This window comes from Eptatretus burgeri, chromosome 2, assembly GCF_056783735.1.
Source record: "Eptatretus burgeri isolate ZD-2024b chromosome 2, Ebu_testis_v1, whole genome shotgun sequence".
Taxonomy (NCBI): Eukaryota; Metazoa; Chordata; class Myxini; order Myxiniformes; family Myxinidae; genus Eptatretus; species Eptatretus burgeri.
The window spans coordinates 117,570,198-117,593,852 of NC_140962.1; the positions used below are offsets into that span (position 1 = coordinate 117,570,198).

At 41.5% G+C, this 23,655-nt stretch overlaps 1 protein-coding gene across 1 annotated transcript in view; it reads right to left on the minus strand.

The window, feature by feature from the left end:
• LOC147032907 (RNA-binding motif, single-stranded-interacting protein 3-like) overlaps positions 1–23,655 on the minus strand; it is a 192,516-nt gene that overhangs the window by 48,134 nt on the left and 120,727 nt on the right. The window contains exons 6-9 of the mRNA XM_085870933.1: positions 19,938–20,008; positions 18,235–18,350; positions 16,965–17,011; positions 7,962–8,058 (exon numbers count right to left, since the gene is read on the minus strand). Coding sequence (XP_085727059.1) covers positions 7,962–8,058; positions 16,965–17,011; positions 18,235–18,350; positions 19,938–20,008 — 331 coding nt within the window. The remainder of the gene's footprint in view (positions 1–7,961; positions 8,059–16,964; positions 17,012–18,234; positions 18,351–19,937; positions 20,009–23,655) is intronic.

The window sequence follows — 23,655 nt, forward strand, 5'->3', positions numbered from 1 at the left end:
CAACACCATGGTCAAATTAATTTCTGCCATAAATCAGCTCTATGAAGTTCAACCTCCAAATTGACCTCTGATACTCCCCGACTCCCTCTGGACCAATGGTCCATGGTAGAGCCTGAAACACTGTTGGGATAAGTAACAATGACATGCACATACCTGCAGTGTGATTATATCAAAGGAGATTTGCAGCTCATAGGTCAGCTATATGCTATATATATATATATACATATAAAAGAGATGGCTGTCCATTCCTCTCTCTTCTCTCTCTCTCTCTCTCTCTCTCTCTCTCTCTCTCTCTCTCTCTCTCTCTCTCTCTCTCTCTCTCTCTCTCTCTAGTGCACCCTGTGGCTGCTGGTTGCATCATTGGTTGGGAGGCGGCTATGCCGCTGATGCGGTGTCCCCCTTACCAGTATACTGGTGCTCATTCTGCCGACCTCGGAAGGATGACAGGCTGAGTCAACCTCCTGGTGTATTTTTTAATTCAGCAGCCAACGGGGCTTGAACTCAGGACCCTAGGATCTCAAGCCGCCACCCTAACCACTAAGCCAACACCAAGCTTGTCCGTTCCTCTGTTCGTGGTTTATGCTGATTGGCTGTTTGAAGATATGTGCAATGTGGTTAGCTCCTGGAACGATTGAATAATGTATTGTAAAGGCTTATTATATGCCTGGTGTTGGCTTCATGGTTAGGGTGGTGGGCTTGAAATCCTTGGATCCTGAGTTCAAATCCCACTAGCTGTTGAATTAATACCAGGTGGGGTTGACTCTGCCTGTCATCCTTCCGAGGTCAGCAAAAATGAGTGCGAGTATGCTAGTATACTGTGTCAGAGTGGTGACCCGTCCAGGATTGTGCCCAATAGCCAAGGAGACTGCTTAGGCAGCACCAACACTCTGTACAGAGTACGGTCCCAATTGATGGATGGATCGGCTCATTAAAAGCTGATATTCGAAATCTGATTCTATATTTGAGGATCAAAATTCATGGCTTGAAATCTGGAGTTAAATCGGGGAAAAAAATTATATGTTTGTCCACACACTACATCATCTTCTTCTTCTTTCACTGGCAATCTATTTCGCTCCCAAAAAATGTCTGCTCACAGTTTTGAACTCCACCCCTGCCCTAAAATATAACAATATCATTCTTTTCAAGTCATAAAGGAACATGGAGCTGCTAAGGCAGTTTCATTGGCAATAAGTACAGTCCTGGATGAGTCACCATACTGGCACAGGTTACCCTGAATGGTTATTACCCCAGTTCACTGGTATTCATTTCACCAACCTTAGAAGGATGACAGGCAGAGTCAACCCCACCTGGCGTTAATTTAGCAGGGCTCAAACTCAGGATTCTTGCATCCCAAGCCAGCCAACTTAACCACGAAGCCAACACCAGGCTTCCCCTGCCCAGTACCTTCACCAAATGATCTGCCTTTGGAAAGGTAATCATCGATTTACTTGGTTGAAAATAACCAGTGCATGGTTACCTATTCCGTTTGAAGCGCCGCATGACGAAACTTTTCGTGATGGAAAATTTCAAAAATTATTTTCACCACTATTCTTTCTTCCTCCCAAATCCTCTTTCAATCTCATTGATCTCATTTTACCAATCTTCCTTCTTCTTCCGCAATCCTCTTTCGGTCTCATCAATCCTCCTTCGATCACAAGCCTTTCAATCTAATGAGCAGGTCCAGAACAAGCCTTGAAAGTCAGTGGGAAGTGGGAAGGAAGGGTCTTGGTTGTGTTGGGACTTGAAATGCTCAATCACATTTCCCATCACTGGTGGGGTGGGGTTGGGGTGGGAGGAGGCAGGGGGAGGGGTGGGAGGATGGATGAAAAGGAGTGGGATGGGAGTCCGGAGGGAGAGGACGGAGGGTAAGGTGATACACAGGAAGGAGGAGGAACCCGGCGTTGCAGGTACTTTTAAGAGTAATTATATAGTACATTAAGCATCCAACGTTGACCAATCAAATATTAAAAACATTATACTTTTTATGACTTTAAATTTAAATTCCAAGTAAGACAAAAACACACACCAAGAATAAAAAGCAAATATGCCAATTAGTACCGCTTCACTGGAATGGAGAGCGTGAACCCTTGTGCAACACCAGCAGTTGTTACAAGGGTTCTGACCAATAGGGGGTGCCTGCCACACATCCAACCTCGGTGTTGGATTGGTGTTGGGAACACAGTTTACAAGCTTGGTGTTGGCTTAGTGGTTGGGGTCGCTGGCTTGGGATCTTAGAGTCCTGAGTTTGAGCCCCGTTTGCCCCGGAATTAACACCAGGTGGGGTTGACTCAGCCTGCCATCCTTCTGAGGTCGGTGCAATGAGTACCAGTGTACTGGTAGAGGGGCACAGCATCAGTGGCACAGTCGTTTTTCCAATAAATGATAGCTACCTGGCAGCCAAGCTGCCATATGCAAGAACAGAACACAGTTTATGGGGATTTTTGCCAGTTCAACTATTGGGGGGGGGTCCACTCCATGCTGTTGAAGGCCAGTGAGCCAGAAAAGTGTTCATGGATTGAGTACCTTCCCACAGGGTGGCTTTACTAAAAATTAAAAAATAATAATAATAATAAAGGTTGGCTGACACTTCTGTGTTTTTCACAGGCTGCAACTAAAAGCTGGAAGTGGCTTCTCCTTCTTCTTTCGTAAGCAGCACAAGGCTGCAGGGTAGCATCATTGGCTGAAGGTGCGGCTGTGCCATGAATGAAATGCCTTCTGTAGGCTTGGGTAGGAACTTGGAATTTGTTCATGGTGCCAGCGAAAGTTCGCTTACTCTTCTCAAAGGACACCATGAGATCTTTAACCTCCACCAACTAATGCCGGCAGATGGGAAGCACAGTTTAACGTCCATCCGAGGGATGGCTCACACATTGATGAATCAGCCTGCCTATAGAAACACCGGGATAACAGTTCATAGCTGGGTCGAGATTCAAACCCAGACTAAAAAGCTTTGAGGAAAGTGTGCGAACCTCTTGGCTATCCTACCATCATCGAGGTGTCCATTTTATGCAATGGCCTGCAAAAGTATTCACCCCCTTCCAAAGATGCTACGTTTCGATGAACTAGCAGAGTACCTTCCCGACAGGCAATCTTGCTCCAAGCATGCAACACGTTCTTCTGACACATACCTTTATTTGTTCAAAACACCTCACTTCGCTCGAAAACGTGGGGACAGGAATACTGAACTGTAAATGGTGGGGACTTGTAATACCCTCCCCCATCTGAAGGCAGCGCTACATGATAGACATTTACATAGAGAACTGGAATCACCCCCAAACCTCCCCAAGACCACTGGGAAATATATAAAAAAAACCCCTCTACATTAATTGGAGTTATGCTGATCCTTTGTAGCAAGTTTAGAGAACTGTAGGAGGAGTATGACAAAGAAACAAACACACAACACACAAACACCGGTCCTTGAATTATTATAGTAAAGATTACGAATAATGAAGAAACAAACTTTCCAAATGAACTTTTTTTTATTTATAACTGAAGATATCAAACTAAACACTTGTAGTTGACAGAAGTTACATGTCAGGAATACCTGGAAAAAACATGTACAAATCAAAATTCACCAGTTGTTAAAGTATTCATCCCCTGAGGACAGTACTTGGTAGAAGCACCTTTTGCAGCAATGACTGCTATGAGTCTTTTGGCGAGGTCTCTACCAGCTTTGTACAGTGAGATGGTGAAATCTTTGCCCATTCTTCGTGTGAAAATTGCTCTAGTTCTGCCAAGTTTGATGGGGATCGTCGACGGACTACAATCTTCAGGTCTCACCATCAATGTTCAATTGGGTTCAAGTCAGGACTTTGAATGGGCCACTCAAGAACATTCATTTTCTTCTTATTTAGCCACTCCAGTGTGGCTTTTTCTTTGTGTTTTGAATCATTGTCCTCCTGAAATGTGAACCTTCTACCTAGCTGACTCAAGCAGGTTTTCATCAAGGATTCCCCTGTACTTTGCCACCGTCCATTGTCCCTTCTATCCTGACAAGCTTGCCAGTCCCTGTCTGTTCTATTTCCTGTACATACATGCCATCCACATTTCCCCCATTATATATGTGTTGTGCCCTCACAAACACTCTGCACATGTACTTTGCCATTCTTTGTGAATGAAAACTTTACTGTGTATATGTGCCATACAAATTTTCCCCATCTACCCCATATAAACAAACCCATACATGTTTTCTTCCAACCTGTCTTTTCCCTATTGGTCACACACAGTATACACTTGCGATATCAGGGAAGTTTTACCCCAATTGTTTTGCTCCATTACATTGCCAGCGCTTCACTCTCTGTTCTGCTCGGCAGTAATGCGAATGTGTGCTGAGGACGCGAGCCTCGGTTAGTGAGGCCACGTTACCCCCAGGTAAACGGTGTTAGACAGAGGAAAAATGGGAGATTTGGCCGTATGATGGATGTTTGTGGTTGCTTCACAAACCTCAAGGGCAAGGAGTTATCTGCAGCACGGTGGCCTGCAGGACCAGACGCTACCTCATCCCTCCCCTCGTGCTGCCTCCTCTCCATACCCTCATGCTATCTTCCTCTCAAACCCCCTCCTCCACCATATAACTTACTCTCTGTAGGTCCAGGAGAGGAAGGAGTGTCAAAGAATGTGCAAATTGGATAAATGAAAGTTATATATATATATATATATATATATATATATATATATATATATATATATATATATATATATTTTTTAGCAGTCAGAACTTTTGCTCAGATCAATTCAGTTTTTATAAAGCAATGAATCGCCAGATCACGGCAAGAGAGCCGAGAGGTACGCATGCTTGCTCTCAGCTGTCTTGCCTGGGTTTGAATCCCGACCCAGCTATAAACTGCCATCCCGGTGTTTCACAGGCAGGATGATTCATCAATGTGTGTGCCGTCCCTTGGATGGACTTTAAACTTGGCGTCACATCTGTCGGAATGCCCCCTCCTCTCCTCGCCCCCTCTGCACTCTCCCCTCCCATGTCAGCCCTCCCTTCCCCTCTCTCCCCCTTCCCTCCCTTTCTCCCATCCCCCTCTCACCCCTATCCAGCCCCTCTCTCCCTCTCCACCTCACCTATGTCCTCTCTCCCTCCTTCTTTCCATCCCCTCCACCCCCTTTAATATACCCGTCAGCGAAGTGACGGGTTGTATGTGCCAGTATATATATATATATATATATATATATATATATATATATATATATATATATATATATATATATATATATATATATATATATATATATATATATATATATATATATATATATATATATATATATATATATATATATATATATATATATATATATATATATATATATATATATATATATATATATATATATATATATATATATATATATATATATGAAGGACACGGCATTGCCCAGGGAAAATTCAATGAAATATGTATTTAAATATTTCCTGCAGGACAAATTGGGGAATGTTGGCCTTGATGGTTTTGTTCTAATTACCAATCTTGGGTGTTGCAAAATGAGCTTGGACTTGTATCGAAATGCTTCACCTTCTGAGGGTGCTTTACATGATGCCCTGGAGGCTGCTTGTCTTGCACGTTGATTCTCAACCCGAGCTTGTCAGCTCTATAGTCTCAGTTGACCTGGAGGCTGCTTGTCTTGCAGATTGATCCTCAACCCAAGCCTGTGTCTGGTTTTGAGTCTCGAGTGACTTATAGACTGACATTCTCTTTGCATCTGTTTTGTTTCTGCCCATCAGGGGTCATTTTTTGGTGGCATTTGGCAGTATTTATAATGCAAGTAAAGTCGGTTAAGGTATTTTTTGACAGAATTGTTCCCTTGGGATTTCCCTTGAACGTTGACCAAGTCAGAATCGAAAATATCTTGGTAGCGCAGAGGCAGATTACTTCAATGCAAAGTTCGTTTTCATGACTGGAGAATGCAAAAAAGGAATAAATAAATAAATAAATAAAAAATCGACGAAATAAATCAGTAGTCGAGTCCGTGTAATTTCCATGCAACAGACAGGGAGGATTACGGGTGGGGGAGCATGAACACGGTGGTGTTATAATAAATCGGGAGACGCAATGGGCCCTAAATAGTCCTTTCACAGAGCTATCCCTATGTCATGGACATGTCTACAAGAGTGAAGCCATCAGAAGTGCTCCAGCAGGCATCTTACCATGTCGATCCTCGTGGCGCGGTAGATTAAAGTTAAAAAACGCAAGACGGATCGTACATAGATGGGGAGGATTAGAGGGAGGGGCGAAACGTATCAAGGGAATACACAGTGTCCATTATGAGCTTGAAAACTGTACTTCAACATATGATCTTACCAATACATATTATACTCAATTGCTCCTGGGAAAACCCAGGCAGTGTGTAAGCAACATACTCACTCGAAACCTGAACACAGAGGTGTTATAATAAATCCATGTAAAGCAATCTTTTTAATAACAGGCACATGTGTAAACATGATAATATTGGGTCTGGTGGTATATCGATATATCGGTTATATAAATATAATTTTCCGTATCGATATATCGGTATTGGAATTCTGAATATACCAGTATAGCGACTCGGCATTTAGGCGCGCGCGCACAAAATTATATTTTGAAAATAAATGCCGACGTTTACATTTCGGGTTTTGAAACTTTTGCACTTTCGGCGGAAAATGTATAAATATAAAAGGCTAAAAATGTGTTTTATATTTATATTTTATTTCTCCTTCCTTCCTTCTTTGCGAATCGCATCGGCGTTTTTGGCCATCTTCCAGATCACGTGACGATCAAACGGGAAGGAAATTCAAAAATCTGTCCAGTTAGATACAAGATAATATTTTTTACTATCATAATCATTAAACAGTTGCTGAATATCTTCTAGAATGGCAGACTCGATAGGTTTTGAAAATGGCGATTTTTATAACTTACGTGACCTCGTCCCTGACCTTGAACCCAGACAAAAGTTATATCGTTGTGCAACACTCATCGACCTCCACCCACATACTAAGTTTCATCAAAATCGGAAAGAAAAATTGTTGACGGACGTACGGACGGACATTTGGTCCGGCTTTATGAGGTCATCTCGGTAGAGATGACCAAATAAAAGTAATAATGAAATAAGTTTGAATAAGGATATTGCATTGCTGTGTTTACTGACTGCCTGGACACAACTTTGAGGTTATGGGTCCATTGATGTTGAGTCATCCACTGATGTGGACCAAATATTCTAAATATCGAAATTCTGATGTAATGTTTTTAATACTGTGCTGTGAAATTTTAATACATCCTTCAAGCTGACAGGCAAGCACCCATTCCCTGAGAAAACATCAGGGCTTTCTCAAAAAGGATATAAATTTCAATTTTTTTAGGGGAGGACCCATGACCCCCTCCTTCAATGGAGAAGGATAGACATCTCCATGTGAAATGAACCCCCCCCTCCCCCCCATTCAAAAACCTTCACCATAAATATATATATATATATATATATATATATATATATATATATATATATATATATATATATATATACATATGTACATATCCATACATACATTCATACATACATACATTCATACCTACATACATATATACACACTCTTCATTGATTTTAGAGAAAAAAATGAGAGATAGCATTGAAATACATTAAATAACAGCAATAGTTGTGGCAATGAAGGGGAACAAAAGGTAACTGAAAAACATGAAAATGGGTGTCCAGTATATAGATGCCCTTCTGGCTTCCGATAAACCTCGTGTCTGATTATGCAATTGATATGGAACGTTCTCAAGCTCTGCTACGATCCTTAAAGCTCTGCTGCAATTACAAAATGTGCACAACTTTAAGGAAAATGAAGGGATCAAAGTCGTAAATTAATTTGTAAATAATAGAAAGGTCAATGCAAGTAAAATTTCAGAGGCTAAAAACTTTCAGAAAAGCCAGAGCATGCACTGCATTATATACATTATAATTTCATAAAATTCCACACATACCTGGTATGTGGAGATTGGACTGCTGTGAAGGTAAGGCGTGATGGGTGTATGCTGTATGACCCGATTGGCTGCAATGCTGTACGGAGATCCGTACAACCTGTCAAGATACAAAGCTCAATGTGATGAAGGAGTGAACTGCCGAGAACATCGATAGAAGAAGGAAATTATGCATATGCTGAAGGAGCGGGTTATCAAGTTACTGAAAACAATGAAAGAACGGAAAAAAAGTGAATAAAACAAAACAATCTGCTTTTCTGATGTTTGGGATTAAATAAACAAAGAAAGAAAGAAATAAAAAGATTAGCTATCGTCATCCCAACAAGAACAAGGGTTATCAAGTCACCAAAATGTGAAATTAAACTGCATTACCTTTGAACATCATGCAAAATTTGTTATGATGAGAATGAAATTATTATGTATTGTATGTGATGCACCGAAGACAAGTTTTCCATCTACACTAATAAATGGCTGTGTGTGTGTGTGTGTGTGTGTGTGTGTGTGTGTGTGTGTGTGTGTGTGTGTGTGTGTGTGTGTGTGTGTGTCTCTACTTGATATCTCCAAAATCATGAAACTTAGCAGCCTGAAGTTTTTCATGTATATTAAGGGAACTCCATGGAAGTGCAAAAGTGAAATTGGGTATTTGGGTGAATTAAAACACCCATTTTGAAGATGATTAAAGGCATTATTTAATTATATCCTTTATCGGGTGCATCCTCGGTCACCGCTCTCTATGGGGTCTTAAGGCATAATATAACCTTGGATACCTCACTGGGGTCTGAAGCCGCCATGTTTTTGGACTGCTCAACAATGCTTCCACTTCGAACAGGACGCAACGATTTCTTAATGATAAAGTTTTTTTTTCTCACTTTCCTCACTCATATTATCGAATGCCTGGTCATCATCGCTACAAATCGCTGGGTACATTGCAATGCTTAAGGCCCTGTCATACCTTGACGTTTTAGCCAGCATATGGCAAGGTCTCAAAATGTATGTAAAACGCTGGCGTACGCTGAACTATTGATTTTTTTTGATGTTTTGGGCGTATAATAACGTGTTGGATGTATGCATAACATATTAGTAACGTACACAGAACGTTTCAATCACATATAGATAACTTATACCAACGAATGCTGAGCGTGTTGTCTGCATTCACAACCTATGCCCAACGATAGTCTAACTTATGTATAGCGCGGCAACGTATCGCCGACGATCACGTGGCGTAGGCTATTCATAGGCTGCGGCTCGACGATTCAAATCATAACCGCACTAGACATCGAAGTGTGAAGCCGCTGTCACACCTTGACATTTTAGCCAGCATATGCCGACGTATGAAAAATTTGCCAAACCAAGCTGGCACACGTCGAATACGTTATGGGTAAGTTTTTTATACGTTAATAGCACGCTGACATACGTTGTAGTACCCTGGCATATGTCGTCATACGCCAAGAAATTTTCAGCATGTTGTAAATTTCTCGACATACTCGACGTATGACACACGTTCCGCATACGCTGGCAAAAGTTGTAGGCACGCAACGCGATTGTTGACACACGTTACAAGTACGTTACTCATAAGTCGAAACACGTCAAGGTAATGGTTAGCATCAGTGTTCAAGACTCCCTGGTTTTTTTTTCTTTTTTCTTCGGTATGACGGTGATGTTGACACTTCAATTTCTAGTGCGGTTATGATTTAAATCGTTGAGCAGCAGTCTATTAATTAAATTATATTATATTATAACCGCACTAGAAATCGAAGTGCCAACATCACCGTCATACCAAAGAAAAAAAATTAAAAAAAAACAACCAGGGAGTCTGGAACACTGATGCTAACCATTACATTGACGTGTTTCGACTTATGAGTAACGTACAAGTAACGTGTGTCGATGTGTGTCAACGATCGCGTAACCTGCCTACAACACGTTACTCATAGGTTAGAAATAAGTTTCGGGTACGCGAAACATTACCTCGACGTGTTTCGACTTATGAGGAACTTACAAGTAACGTGTGTCGACGTGTGTCAAGGATCGTGTAACGTGCCAAAAACTTATGGCCAGCATTATGCGGAACGTGTGCGTCATATGTCGAAAAATTTCAAGCATGGAAAATTTGTCTAACATCTCGGCATACTACAATGTATGCCAGCGTACTACGACGTATGCCAGCGTACTACAACGTATGCCAGCGTACTACGACGTATGCCAGAGTACTACGACGTATGCCAGCGTGCTCTTAACATATACAAACTTACCCATAACGAATTCGACGTGTGCCAGCGTTTTAGCCAAATTTTGCATACGTCAGGCATACGCTGGCTAAATCGTCAAGGTGTGACAGGGCCTTTACAAACGCCCGGAGATGCCAGCGTTCGTGGCTTTATTTCATTTCCGCACACGTAATAACCTCCAGAACCTCTTAGACTCAGCGGATATTACAAAATTTAAGCTCCAGATATGAACTTAGCAGCAGTTCTGATGCTAAAAAAGTGTTCATTTTTCAATTCGTATATAGTTTGGATATTCGGACATAGCTTTTGCTTGCCAAGGCAGCCGTCTTCAATAACTATTTAATTGGAATGCTTGCTTGCGTGCTTAGGCCGTTTGCCGATAGCCATACAGTTAACGGTGTGACAGTTCATGTCCCAATCAGGGTGTGGACTCGGCAGTTGCTACAAGGTAGAGCGTGATATAAAAACGTGTTTTCACCTCAGCGTGGATTTAATTCAAGAAGAACAACCACAACAACAACTGCACTATGTCATTCTGAGTGAATCGTTCATTCACTGCAGACGCTTTTGCCACGTCATTCTGAGTGAGTGGTTCATGCTCCATCATTCTGAGCGAGTGGTTCGTGCTCCGTCATTCTGAGCGAGTGGTTCGTGCTCCGTCATTCTGAGCGAGTGGTTCGTGGTCCGTCATTCTGAGCAAGTGGTTCGTGCTCCATCATTCTGAGGGAGTGGTTCGTGCTCCGTCATTCTGAGCGATTGGTTCGTGCTCCGTCATTCTGAGCGAGTGGTTCGTGCTCCGTCAATCTGAGCGAGTGGTTCATGCTCCGTCATTCTGAGCGAGTGGTTCGTGCTCCGTCATTCTGAGCGAGTGGTTCGTGCTCCTTCATTCTGAGCGAGTGGTTCGTGCTCCGTCATTCTGAGCGAGTGGTTCCTGCTCCGACTTTCTGAGTGAGTCATTTGTGATGAGCACGATCCTGATTGCATGAGAAGTTCCAAGGTGTGGAGGGAGGTGGAGTATGTCCTGAAATGTTTCATGGAGGTCTATGAACAGAAAATGAAGGCAGACAACTCAAGTCTCCATTGTGAAGTTCAAAAAAACATCCCAAGCGAATCAACCTCCATTTCATCTTCTGAGCCTTCAACCTCAACTGGACAGCCTGCCACACCTGAATAAGCCCACCACAAGCAATATGTACTGTATCCAACCCCAATCATGCCAACACTTATTAAAAATCAATTCATTTTAATGTTATTATTTGTTATAAGTTCTATTTACGCAGTTTACTGATTTTTTTCCCATCCTCATTCCCCCCTGCTTCCTCACCCCCACCCCTCCTCGATCTCCCTACCTCTTCGCTCCTCCACCCCTCTCTCTCTCCCCCTTCTTATTCCCTCCCCCCTTTAGTATACCCATCGTACAGGCTGTGGATATTGCCGGACGTGTCCAGACAGTGGTTACGTCTCTCACACTGCCTTCCCTTGCGCCCCACGTACCTTCCCTTTTGCTGCTTCCCTTGCGCCCCACATGCCCTCCCCTTTTGCTGCTTCCCTTGCCCTCCCCTCATGCTGCTTCCCTTTCCACACTCCTCCTCACTTCCCCTCCTTCCTAACGCCCCCTTTCTCTCTCCCAAACCCCACCTCGATCTTCCTCTCTCCTCGCTTGCACTAACTCCTTGCTCGCCCTCCGTCTCCTCATCCCGGCCTCCCTCCTCTATCCTCACCCTCCCTCCTATCTCCCCACCCTCCCTTCTTTCTTCCCCACCCTCCCTCCTATCTCCCCACCCTCCCTCCAATCTCCCCACCCTCCCTTCTATCTCCCCCTCCTCCTATCTCCCCTCCTTACTCTCCATCACCCCACTTAATATTCCCGTCAGCGAAACAATGGGATGTATTTGCTTGTTCTCCGTAAGAGAGGTTGAAGTGAACATGAAAAATATGAAGAGATATCATGCATTTTAGATCATTACCTCTAGTTATGTGTTAGGTGGGGGGAGGTTATGTTTGAAAACGTCTGTTTGTTTGTTGCTTGGCAAAAATTTTTTTTGACAACTATGTTGATCTGTTCCATTAGTTTTTTTGTTTGGCTGTCTACTCGCCTACAGCCATACTGCTCAGCCGATCGTTCTGAAACATTCACAGATTGTAGGCACCATCTCTGTGACGGTTGTAGACAATATTTCGCAATGTCAACAACGGCCAAAAGGTAAACACGCCAAATTTCTAAAATTGACAATTTTCATTTGATTGACTTGAAATTTGAACATGATTTACATATTATGAGCTCACTGAATTCAACCACCAATTATTTTTGAGGTCAACTGTAGCCAAAAGGTCAACATGGGCCAAAGGTCAACAATTTAGGTGCGATTTCTAAAATTCTCAATTTTCATCCAATTGACCTAAAATTTGAAGCGTTTTTATATTAGCTCACTGAATTCAACCACCAAATAATTTTGGGGTCAAAATAGGCCAAAAGGTCAATGTTGGCCAAAATGTCATCAACTTATGTGGATTTCCTAAAATCCTCAATTTTCATCTTATTGACTTGAAATTTGAATATCAAGTCACTGAATTCACCCACCATTTATTTGAGGGCAAAAGGTCAATATCGGCCGAATTTCTAAAGTTGAGAGACAGGACGATTATGTATGTGTATATATATATATATATATATATATATATATATATATATATATATATATATATATATATATATATATATATATATCTTCTTCTTCTTTCGGCTGCTCCCGTTAGGGGTCGCCACAGCGGATCATCCATTATGATCCGCATAGTGATTTGGCACATGTTTTACGCCGGATGCCCTTCCTGACGCAACCCTGGTCGCCTCTTACGACACAGGGATATGGTACACCTATATATATATATGTTTATACAGTCGGGCACAAAAGTTTGCATAAACTTGAGCAGAATCCAGTTGACTTCCATTTATACCTCTTTTCTCTGCAATAATCATAATTCTTTCCATTCCTAGAACAATTCAGGTTCCAGTGGAGAATTTCTAAGTAGTCTTCCTTCTTCATGGTGCCATCTATCTCATCAAGTGCTCCTGGACCACTAGCAGAAAAACATCCCCATAGCATGATGCTGCCACCACCATGCTTTACCATGGGTATTGTGTTCTTCGGTTTGAAGGTCTCTCCCTTCTCTCGCCAGACGTACTGTTGGTCATTGTGGCCGAAAAGTTCGATCTTGGTTTCATCATACCAAAGGACACTCCACCAGAAGCCTCTATCTTTGTCCTTGTGCTTTCTTGCATATTTCAGTCTGGCTTCGCAGTGGCGTTTTTGAAGGAGGGCTTCCTTCGTGCTCTGCAGCATCTTAGTCCGTTTCAGTGCAGGACCCTCTGGACGGTGGACAGTGACACGTTCGTCCCTGAAGCCTCCAATTCTTGGCACAGGTGTTTCTTGGTAGTCTTGGGGTTGAAGCGCATCTTTCTGACCAATGCCCTCTCATCGGTTGGTGTCAACTTGGACTTCCGGCTTGATCTTGGAAGGATCTTGGTTGTCACTAGGTCCCTATCCTTCCGCACAATCGTCTGGACAGATGACAGTGGCACTTCTAGTTGCCTAGATATGGTCCCTAGAGAAGTCCCTGACTTGTGCAACTGGATAATGCTCTTCCTCCGGTCTTGAGAGTATTCTTTTGCCTTCCCCATGCTGGCTCAATTGGAAATAGGGCCTGAATAGGAAACCTAGGCCCTTTTTACAGTCATGGGAGCACGAGCTGACCTATTACATAACAATTATAATCAGCAGAGAGTGGGGAACACAATACAAGTGATTGAAGGCCATTTCAGAACATTCTCGGCCTTTCGAAAGCCAATCATGCAGCAAGTCACCTTGGTGTATGTAAACTTTTGACCCGTTATTTTTGTCACATCATGAATTAAACAGTGAATAAAATCGTCCAAAGTACAAAAGTTGCAGAAACTCTTGATAGAAACATGGGAGACTGGTTGAAATTGTTCTAAGAATGGAAATAATTATGATTATTGTAGAGAAAAGAGGTATAAATGGAAGTCAACTGTATTCTGCTCAAGTGTATGCAAATATTTGAGACGACTGATGTATATGTATATATATATATATATATATATATATATATATATATATATATATATATATATATATATATATATATATATATATATATATATATATATGTTGTGGACAAGATATGACAAAACGAGGTGGATGAGTTGGTGAGGTGACAATAACAAGCCCTTTTGATTTTGGTTGCGATCCAGCCCATCAGTGGGATGCAATACCAAACTGTTCAGCCTGGCGGAGGTAGGTGCTCTACTGAGAGCCATTCTACCTTGTCATATTTTGCCAAGTTTCGCTCTCAGAGTGATTTTCCATTGTCTGTGAATTGTTACCTCAAAAAGTTGTGGACGGATTTGGTGGAGAGGTTGGGTATGTGATAAGGACAAAATTATTCGATTTCAGTGAAGATCCAAATCCGGCAACAATAATTTTTTGAGTGATTCTTCACGATTGAGAGATAGGCCAAAAATGATACATCGCACGATATCTCAAACAGTTATGGACAGATTCGGACGAAACTTGGTGGACAGGTTGGGTGTCTGACAAGGACGAATTGATTCGATTTTGGAGAAGATCTGGATCTGAGAATTATTTATTTTTTAAGTGATTCTTCACCATTGAGAGATTGGGGCCAAAAACCAAATCTTTCTTACCTCCACCCTCCGCCCTCTAGCAAGATTATCATAATCATCTCAAAGCTAAGTCTTGTGTTTTCAATTTACAACAGAGTACAGTACGAGCGAGTACATAATATATTTACCCTCACCAACCTCGCTGTTTTGTAAAAACACCTCGCTGTTTTGGAAGAAATTTAAAAGGTGAAAGTCTTGTGTTTTTGTTTATTTTATACTGTATTTATTTAATTTACATGTTTATTTCAATGTTACAATGCATTATATTTATTTTTCATGTTTATTTCAATCGTGATGTGTTAATTTCTGCTGTCAATCTTCCTCTATATTTCCTCAAATCTCAGGAACAGAACCACATTTTGTTTTCTGCAAACATTGAGATGATCTACTTTTCCAAAAACTCAAATTTGGTCGCATCTGTCCACAGGACATTCTCTCAGAAGGATTTTGGCTTGTTCAGGTGTGTATTGGCAAACTCATCAGGCTTTCTTATGTCTCTCTCTCTCTCTCTCTCTCTCTCTCTCTCTCTCTCTCTCTCTCTCTCTCTCTCTCTCTCTCTCTCTCTCCCTCTCAGCAGTGGTATCCTCCTGGGTCTCCTACCATAGAACCCCCTTTCGTCGAGTTGGCGACGGATGGTGCGAGTTGAAACTGTCGTATCTTATGTCTGAAGGTCATCTTGAATCTCTTTGGCAGGTGATCGAGGTGTTTTCTCCACCATTCGAACAATACTTCAATGCAATTTTCTATCGAGTTTTCTCTTGCGGCTACGTCCAAGGAGGTTGGCTACAGTGCCATGGGCCTTAGACTTCCTGATAAAATTGCGTACAGTGTTCACAGAAATATCAAGGTCTTTGGAGATGGACTTGTAGCCTTGAGATTGTCCATGCTTGGCTACAATCTTGTGTCTGACCTGGGGGTCATTGTCCTGACCTGACCTCCTCAAACAATTCTCTGGTTTTCTTTCTTTTCTCCATGCTCATTGCGGGACACACAGTGACACAAAACAGCAGAATGACTCCTTTTCTCTATTCAAACTGGTTGAATGAATGATTTTAATATTGCAGGCACCTGCAACTCACCACAGGTGAGTTCAATTCCAAAGTAAAGGAGAATCACCTGCTTGCTAATTATTTCTAACAACTACTAAAATGTGCCAATAATATTGTCCAGGCTATTTTAGGATTTCTGTGTCGAATAAGCCAAAATTCAGTGATTTTTTTCAGCTTTTTTTGTTTTGTTCCACTGCAAACCAAAGAAATACATTTGTGGATACCAAGCGATTTTTTAATTTCAACAAATTTCTGGAAGAGATGGTTTGAAAAAAGTTATTATTACTTGAAAAAAGTGCAAGATTGCCAATATTTTTGGCCACAACTGTATTTACACATTGTCTCTGCACTGCTGATAATTTTATCAGTTAGTTGAGGATGCAGTCAGGATTTAAACAAAAGGAGCAATGCTGACCCTAAATGCGACATGGCACTGACGTCGCGCACATAAATTGTGCCAATACATTAAACTAGGACGGCATATGTGTGGCACTCAGGTCTTTGAAGACTGAGATTATGTACAATTTGGCAGTATGTTGTCCTAACAACCCCATAATAATGGTGGAACCTGGATCACCAACACTGCTTTCATTTATTTGTGACCATAAATATCGATATTCAAAGAAACACACACACACACACACACACACACACACACACACACACACACACACACACACACACACGGAGGTGGATACTTCGAGACCTGGGAGGGCTTCGTTCCACCTTCTGAAACCCGCTTAAGGAGATAACAACCAACAATGCACAGTTGATGGAAAGAATTGACAAAAATAATATTGAGTAGGGAGTGAAATTGGAAGGAGAGAAAAAACCCAAAAAATTGGGGAAAATAAGTTGGGTGGTTGTGCAAAGTCCATATGTTTGGCAAATTTTTGCAGAGATAAGCTTAATCCTAAAGAGAATGGCGCACATATAGCTTGATATGTTCACAAAAGAAGATTCAGAAGAATAGGGGAGTGCCCAACCCATCATTACTGCAAATAAACTTCCGTATTACAACGTCACCCACCCATTGTGTAAGGCAGCAGTGGGGTCATAGGTCAATGTCACACCAGCCTGGGAGGAAACAAGGCATAAAACAACTCATCAGGGGAAGAAATAATGCACTCTCAAGCATGACTACAGTGACACATCTTGGCCTTCAGTTGGGTATTTTAAAAGTTTTGATTTTAGTAAAACACTATGATTTTATTGCCAGAAAGGAAGAGGAAAAGCCAATTGTTTCATCTCTGAAAGGCATGGTTTTGTGTTTGCACAAGAATAATAAAAATGATGTGCGGTACTCATATTTAAAAAAAACAACAAAATTCTAAGCAATTTATTTGTAAAAAAGTTTATTTTTCACCTTAAAAGTTTGTGTTAAAATACACCTTGAGACAGACACAGGATGATCATTTTGACATGGATATCATTCCTTAAAACATCTGAGAGGTATTTGTGCTTGGATGAAGAAGACTGTAAAAGTTTATATTTTCTGTTTAAAAACTTGCTGTCAAAAAAACCCTGATTCATCATATTGAAAATGCATTTCACAAACTTCAACTCAATATCTTCATGTCTGGCTGCGTGTGTTTCCCACAGGAGAATATTAACCTGGAAAAGTTTCCTGAACAAAAGTCTTTCCAAGTTGGCTTATTCGCTGCTTTGTAACGAGAGTAAGGCATTGCCCATTTTGGTTATGGAATGCAATCCCTGAGAGCATGCTGCGTTAGCAACATGCACAAAAAAATAGCTTTTTATGGTGTTTGATAGCTTCACCACCAAAACAATTTTACATATTATATGCTTATCAAAGGCCGTGTCATGCTGAGATGTAGAACCCTGGCTGCGTTGCTATGAACGACCAAAACATAGGGCCTCATTAGCCCCGGCAGTCCAATCAGACAGTGATAGATTACATGGTCTCTTCTAGAATTGCCTTCAATCAAGTCCCTTTACTTCACAAGCCTTTCAGTGGCTGCCTTCAGAATCTGCAATCAACTCAGGAAATGAGCTAGCAAGCATCCATGCCAAATGATCCGTGAACATTGGGTGAGTTTCACAACGGCCTCGCTAGCTCTCGTTTGAAACCACCTCAACAAAATATGTTATCGGCGGCAATATCCCTTTCCTTTCAGAGTATCAAACACAGGATTTTTTTTTCTGTTTCACAAATTATTATTTTGCTCTCTGCCACTCTTAACTTCCCACCCCTTTTGTCTCATAAACCATAATGTTAACAATCTCGTTCAACATATCCATGAAAGTTCCTTTAAAAGTCGAAAAGAAAAAAAACATACAATTCTCCCATCTCCATCTCGCTGCCACGCCCTTCCATTGGGTGCAAACTTTCCATGCCCTTGCCTCTTCTTCTGGCCTCCATCAGCAAACTTGCAGAGTAAAGGTTCACTTGACCCTGTTAGAAAAATCCGGCCATAAATTTACACACACGGAGGCCTTCATCAAACGCCGAGTTGGTCGGTCTTTCTCGTGTCCAAGATTCACGGAGGACCTTTTGCATATGTTGCATGAAGGTCAAATACATGAGAAAACATTAAAAAAAATTAACAATGAAAACAGGACTCAAGACAAAAGCTCAAACTTAAATGTCAACTCGATTGTACAAGACTTAAATGTCAACCCAATGAAATGCATTCAACCTCAAAGTGCAAGGATCTGCAACATTTTTACAAACTATAAATTTGCAATAACCTATAGTTCGATAATCCTGGAGGGTTGCGTCATTCTGGGAGTACATCAATATAGCTGCTCCGTTTGCTTGCACAACAAACTGTGGCATTGTAACGTTCCAGGATTATCCACTGACTGTTAAACGACAGTAGGTGGAAGCTTCCCTGGTGCTGGGTCTTCAGATAACTACATGTTTTAACAAAGCTCGGGCAGGAAACTAACCCAATTTTATACAAGCTCAAATTAAAGGAAGGCTGGGGTTTTTAAGGCAATTAAAAATTCATAACCAATCTATTGGCTTCCAATCGGAAGTGCATGTGATATTCCTGGCCTAGACGGCTTCGATATCTCGCAAGGGGATCCAAATTGCGTGGATATGGCAACTCGCCAACTGCATCGGTCTCACAATGCACGCACGTTCGGAATGCAGTGGAACAGAGCCTGGCAACGTTGTGGCCACACCCTGGCACCCATTGCTACATTTGCTGGTCTTTATGAAACCTGCAGCAGGAAGTTACTTTCAGTCAAACTGAAGAGCTCGTCAATTCTTTTCTTTTTTCCAGTTTTAGAATGCAAAGTAAAACCACACTTTGGAAGTTTTGATAAAAGTCCCAAAGTTGTATTTTCATCGTATATTGAAAGTTGAAAAGGATCAATAAACAGTGATGGAGGCTAACAGGGCTCGCAGGATGGCCTTGAGGTACAACACTTGCCTCTCAGCTGTCTAGCCTGGGTTTGAATCCCGACCCAGCTATTAACTCTCATCCCGGTGTTTCACAAGCGGGGTTATTCATCAATGTGCGTGCTGCCCCTCGGATGGACGTTAAACTGGGCCTGTCGAACTTTGTCGAACATCAGGCCTGGCCAGCCGGTGGGTGGGTCGTGAGCCAAAACTTCCCCCAGCCAACCCACAAGAACGTGGGAATAATTGTGGCCATTAAAGGCGGAAGAATTAAGTATTAGGGGATATCAATTATTATGTTAAAAAAGGTGAAATTCTCAACCTGTTTCTCCCCTCACCCATCCAATCCTATTCTCCTATTTCCTCATAACCTCCCTCTTTAACCTCAACCTCCCCCCACACCCCACCCCCACCCAACACTCCTCTTACCTTTCGGTCTCCTATCCTTTCCCAGTTTATCCACCCCCTCCCTCATCCACAATAAATACATCAGAAATGCTATGCTCTACATCTTGTCATGACCTTCAAGGTGTAGATAGCATGCAAGCTCCAGCCTTGTACACTACAGTGCTGACAGTAGATCATGATGTTACATCTCAACAGGGAGAAAGTATTGTTTTGAGATCTCACCTGGAATTCCCGGTAAGAACTTTCCATGGAAATGCTGAATTACTGCCTCACATTTTTCTGTCGACTCCATGCTGAAAAATAAGAAAATAAACTTAAGCCCAGAGTATTCAAACTTAAATATTTTGAGCTTTATAGCAAGATTTATTTTTTAATGACGCTTATTGGAAAGATTTAAATATTTCCACTTGCAGCTGCCAAACACTTCATTGGCACACCTGACCCTGTATTTGCCAAAAGACTCGATGTTCTTCATAAAGCCTGTAACCGGCAGTCCTGTACACCTACTAAACTGCACACCTTCCAAACCACCCACTGCTGACCAGTGTGACCACTCCTCATTTTTATAAATGCCAAGGTGAGCCAATGAAAAAAGCCAAGAATTCACAAGGTTTCGGAAAAGCGATGATAATAGAAAACCTATACGCCAAGAAAGCCTATAGAAAACCAAGACGCCAAGGTGAACAAATAATAGCCAAGATCTTGTGAAAAAAGCCAAGGAGTGGTCACACTGCCGGTTTATTTTCATGTTAAAAAACGTGAAAACCGATTTTACCTTTTGTTTGTAAATTTATTCTTAATCATCGATGATCTAGACTTGTGTTACGTTTTCTCCATTAAAATTTGTATCGCGATTTGCGTATTTAATTTTTTTTTTTTTTAATGGTCTCAATCAAACTGATCATTGGAATCCTGACAACATTAAAACGAGGATTTCTTACTTTTATGTGCGTCTGACGATACAGCACAATTTGGTTACCTGTGCATGGTGTTCTTTTGCTCATGCTTACTTGCAGGATGTTTGAAATAGCGGTAAGATTAATTAAGCAAAACAAGTGAGTTTTGCAGAAACTTTTCTACTGAGTAACAAAAAATAAATTCAGCCAAACAAAAATAAAGTCAGGTTATCAGTGATGAAAGGAAACATGAAGGGAGGCTCACACTTACTTATCATCTACAACTGCACAACCTCAGGCACACACACACACACACACACACACACACACACCACACACACACACACACACACACACACACACACACACACACACACACACACACACACACACACACACACACACACACACACACACACACACACACACACAGTGGGGTGCAAAAGTATGTCCAGGATGAAATTTATTAATTGAGAAGTGATAACAAAATAAATCATTGGGATATGAAACAAAAAGCACTTTTAAGGGATTTCCATGAACTCCTAAGGATATAACAACACTTATTAAAACAGGAAAAATCAAATCTGCCTTTACATATATAATCAATGTGAACCTCTTTTGCCTCGACAAAATCCTCGACTCCATTTGGGATTGATTTTATGAGTTTATGGATTACGTTTGAGTCTATCTTTCCCAACAGTGTTATAATGCACTCCACAGCATCGTCAGACTGCTCACATAAAAGTATCAATCAATAATCGATAATAATAAATGTCAGTGTTTGTATCAGACAGTCAGTGTGTAAGAGTGTGTGTGTGTGTGTGTGTGTGTGTGTGTGTGTGTGTGTGTGTGTGTGTGTGTGTGTATGTGTGTGTGTTTCCTCCATAACTCCAAAACCATGAAACCGAGCAGCCTGAAACTTTGCATGCACACAAAGGGAGCTCCAAGGGAGCGCATTAATGAAAACCGGGTGTTTGGGTTAATTAAAACACCCCATTTGAAGATAATTTAGGAGGTGCTCAACACACAAAAAAAAGGAAAAAAAAAGCCTGACAAAACAAGCAGAGTGCCATCTTGGTCAACCCTCTGTCACATCGCTGGGTTCTTCAGCCGCCATTTTGTTTGGGCCTACTCAAAAATGACTTGCCTTGGAACTACGATCACCTCTTATGGACTTATGAAAGCATAGTCTGCAATCAAAATCTGGCTTCGGATTTGAGGATCGGATGTCATGGACTAAATAACTGTCGAATTCTGGAGTGAAATCTGAAAATTTTAAGAAATCACTGATTTGTATAACTAAGCGCATTTATTTATTAGATAAAGGCTGTCATTCCCTCCTTCTGCCCTGCCATTAATTCATACCTCCATAGGACAGGGTGTCTGTCACTCTACTGGGACCTGTAATACTTGGAGGAAACCCAAAAATTTGAACAATCTTTTTAAATTTTATCCTAAATGACAGACCCAGATTGCGTCGATTTCAAAGGACTAAAGACGTGGGGATTGGCGCGTCGGATCTGCCTAACATTTTTGGCCATTTGAACCAGAAGCATTCCCAACTCTGCAAGGCGGAACTGTGATTTTTTTAAAGAGAGCAGGAAATCCATTTGGTATTATAGATTACTGAAGTGCTCCTTTGTTCACCACTGTTATACGTCTTGGCACATGGTGTATACAGCACCTCGCAACGAAGATGCTTCCTTCTTCATTTTCAGCGAGGCGATGGGTGGCATTTGCGAACAACGGGTGGTATTTTAAAAAGAGACCCGCTGTGTGGTCCCACGGTGTTCATACACTCTCTTTACGATGTGGCAGTGCCGAGTGAATGATGTGGTGAGGTAATGTGAACGATGAGGTATTACATAGACGATTCAGTCACGTGCACTACCCCATACTATGAACAGTGTTAATTCACCGGGAAAAATTATAATAAAAGACGGTGTGTGTCGTTGGTTATCTCCATTTGCGGCTTTCAGGATGTGAAACAAGAGTCCTCCTCGGACTCAAAGTATCAACAACCGCTTCGGTAAGGGATCACGGTTCATGGACCAAGACGTTGAATTTTTGTTGTTCTCAGTGTGTCTGTGTATGGGTTCAGTCACTTCTGCACAAACTGTTACTCTGCTAAACATAACAAAATATACATCCTAGCTGACTATATAATAACTGGGCGATGGATCAAAGTACAAAGTGCGGGCCCCACGGTGTCTTGTGGGATTTTAATTTTTTTTACACGGACGACAACACATTGTTTCACCTATTTGTGCAAACTGCCTTCATTTAGGATGTTATTTCATTTCATTAGGAGCTTGGAGCGATGGTATCTTTGATATCTATCTATAATTCCAGCAATATCTGTGTGTCTGTCTGTCTGTCTGTCTGCGACCGCTGTTTCTCGACGACCGCCGGTCCGATCTCATTGAAACTTGCCAGGAATATTGCCGGGGACCCGCGGATGTGCATTTTTAAGGTTTGATATCGACCGGACGAGCGGTTCCCAAGTTATGGCCATTTTACTGCTTTTTCAGTGTTGAAAAGGTGTATAATGGCAGCTGAAGGTGTCGTTCCACCTTCTCATGCCAATTTTTTTTCCCAAATTATTAATAACCGGACGATCACCGGTCCGATCGGATTGAAACTTGCCAGGAATATTGCCGGGGACCCGCGGATGTGCCTTTTCGAGGTTTGATATCGATCGGACGAGCGGTTCCTGAGTTACGGACATTTATCTGTCGACCAATGACAGGACACGGTGCTATGACATCACAAATGACGTCACAATCAATGTTTATTTAATTTTTTTTTTTTTTTTGCACGATTGATGTCACAATTCTTTTTCTTCTTCGTTTGGTATGACGTCACAATCGTTTGATATCGTTCTTCATCCATTTCAGCTGTTTCCCAAGTGTCTCCCAAGGTTTGAAAGCTGTTCTTTCCCAAGGTTTGAAATAATTAATTAATCCCAAGGTTTGATTTTGATTTAATTATTAATTATTTACTCCCAAGGTTTGATTATTATTCAAATTATTAGTTAATCCCAA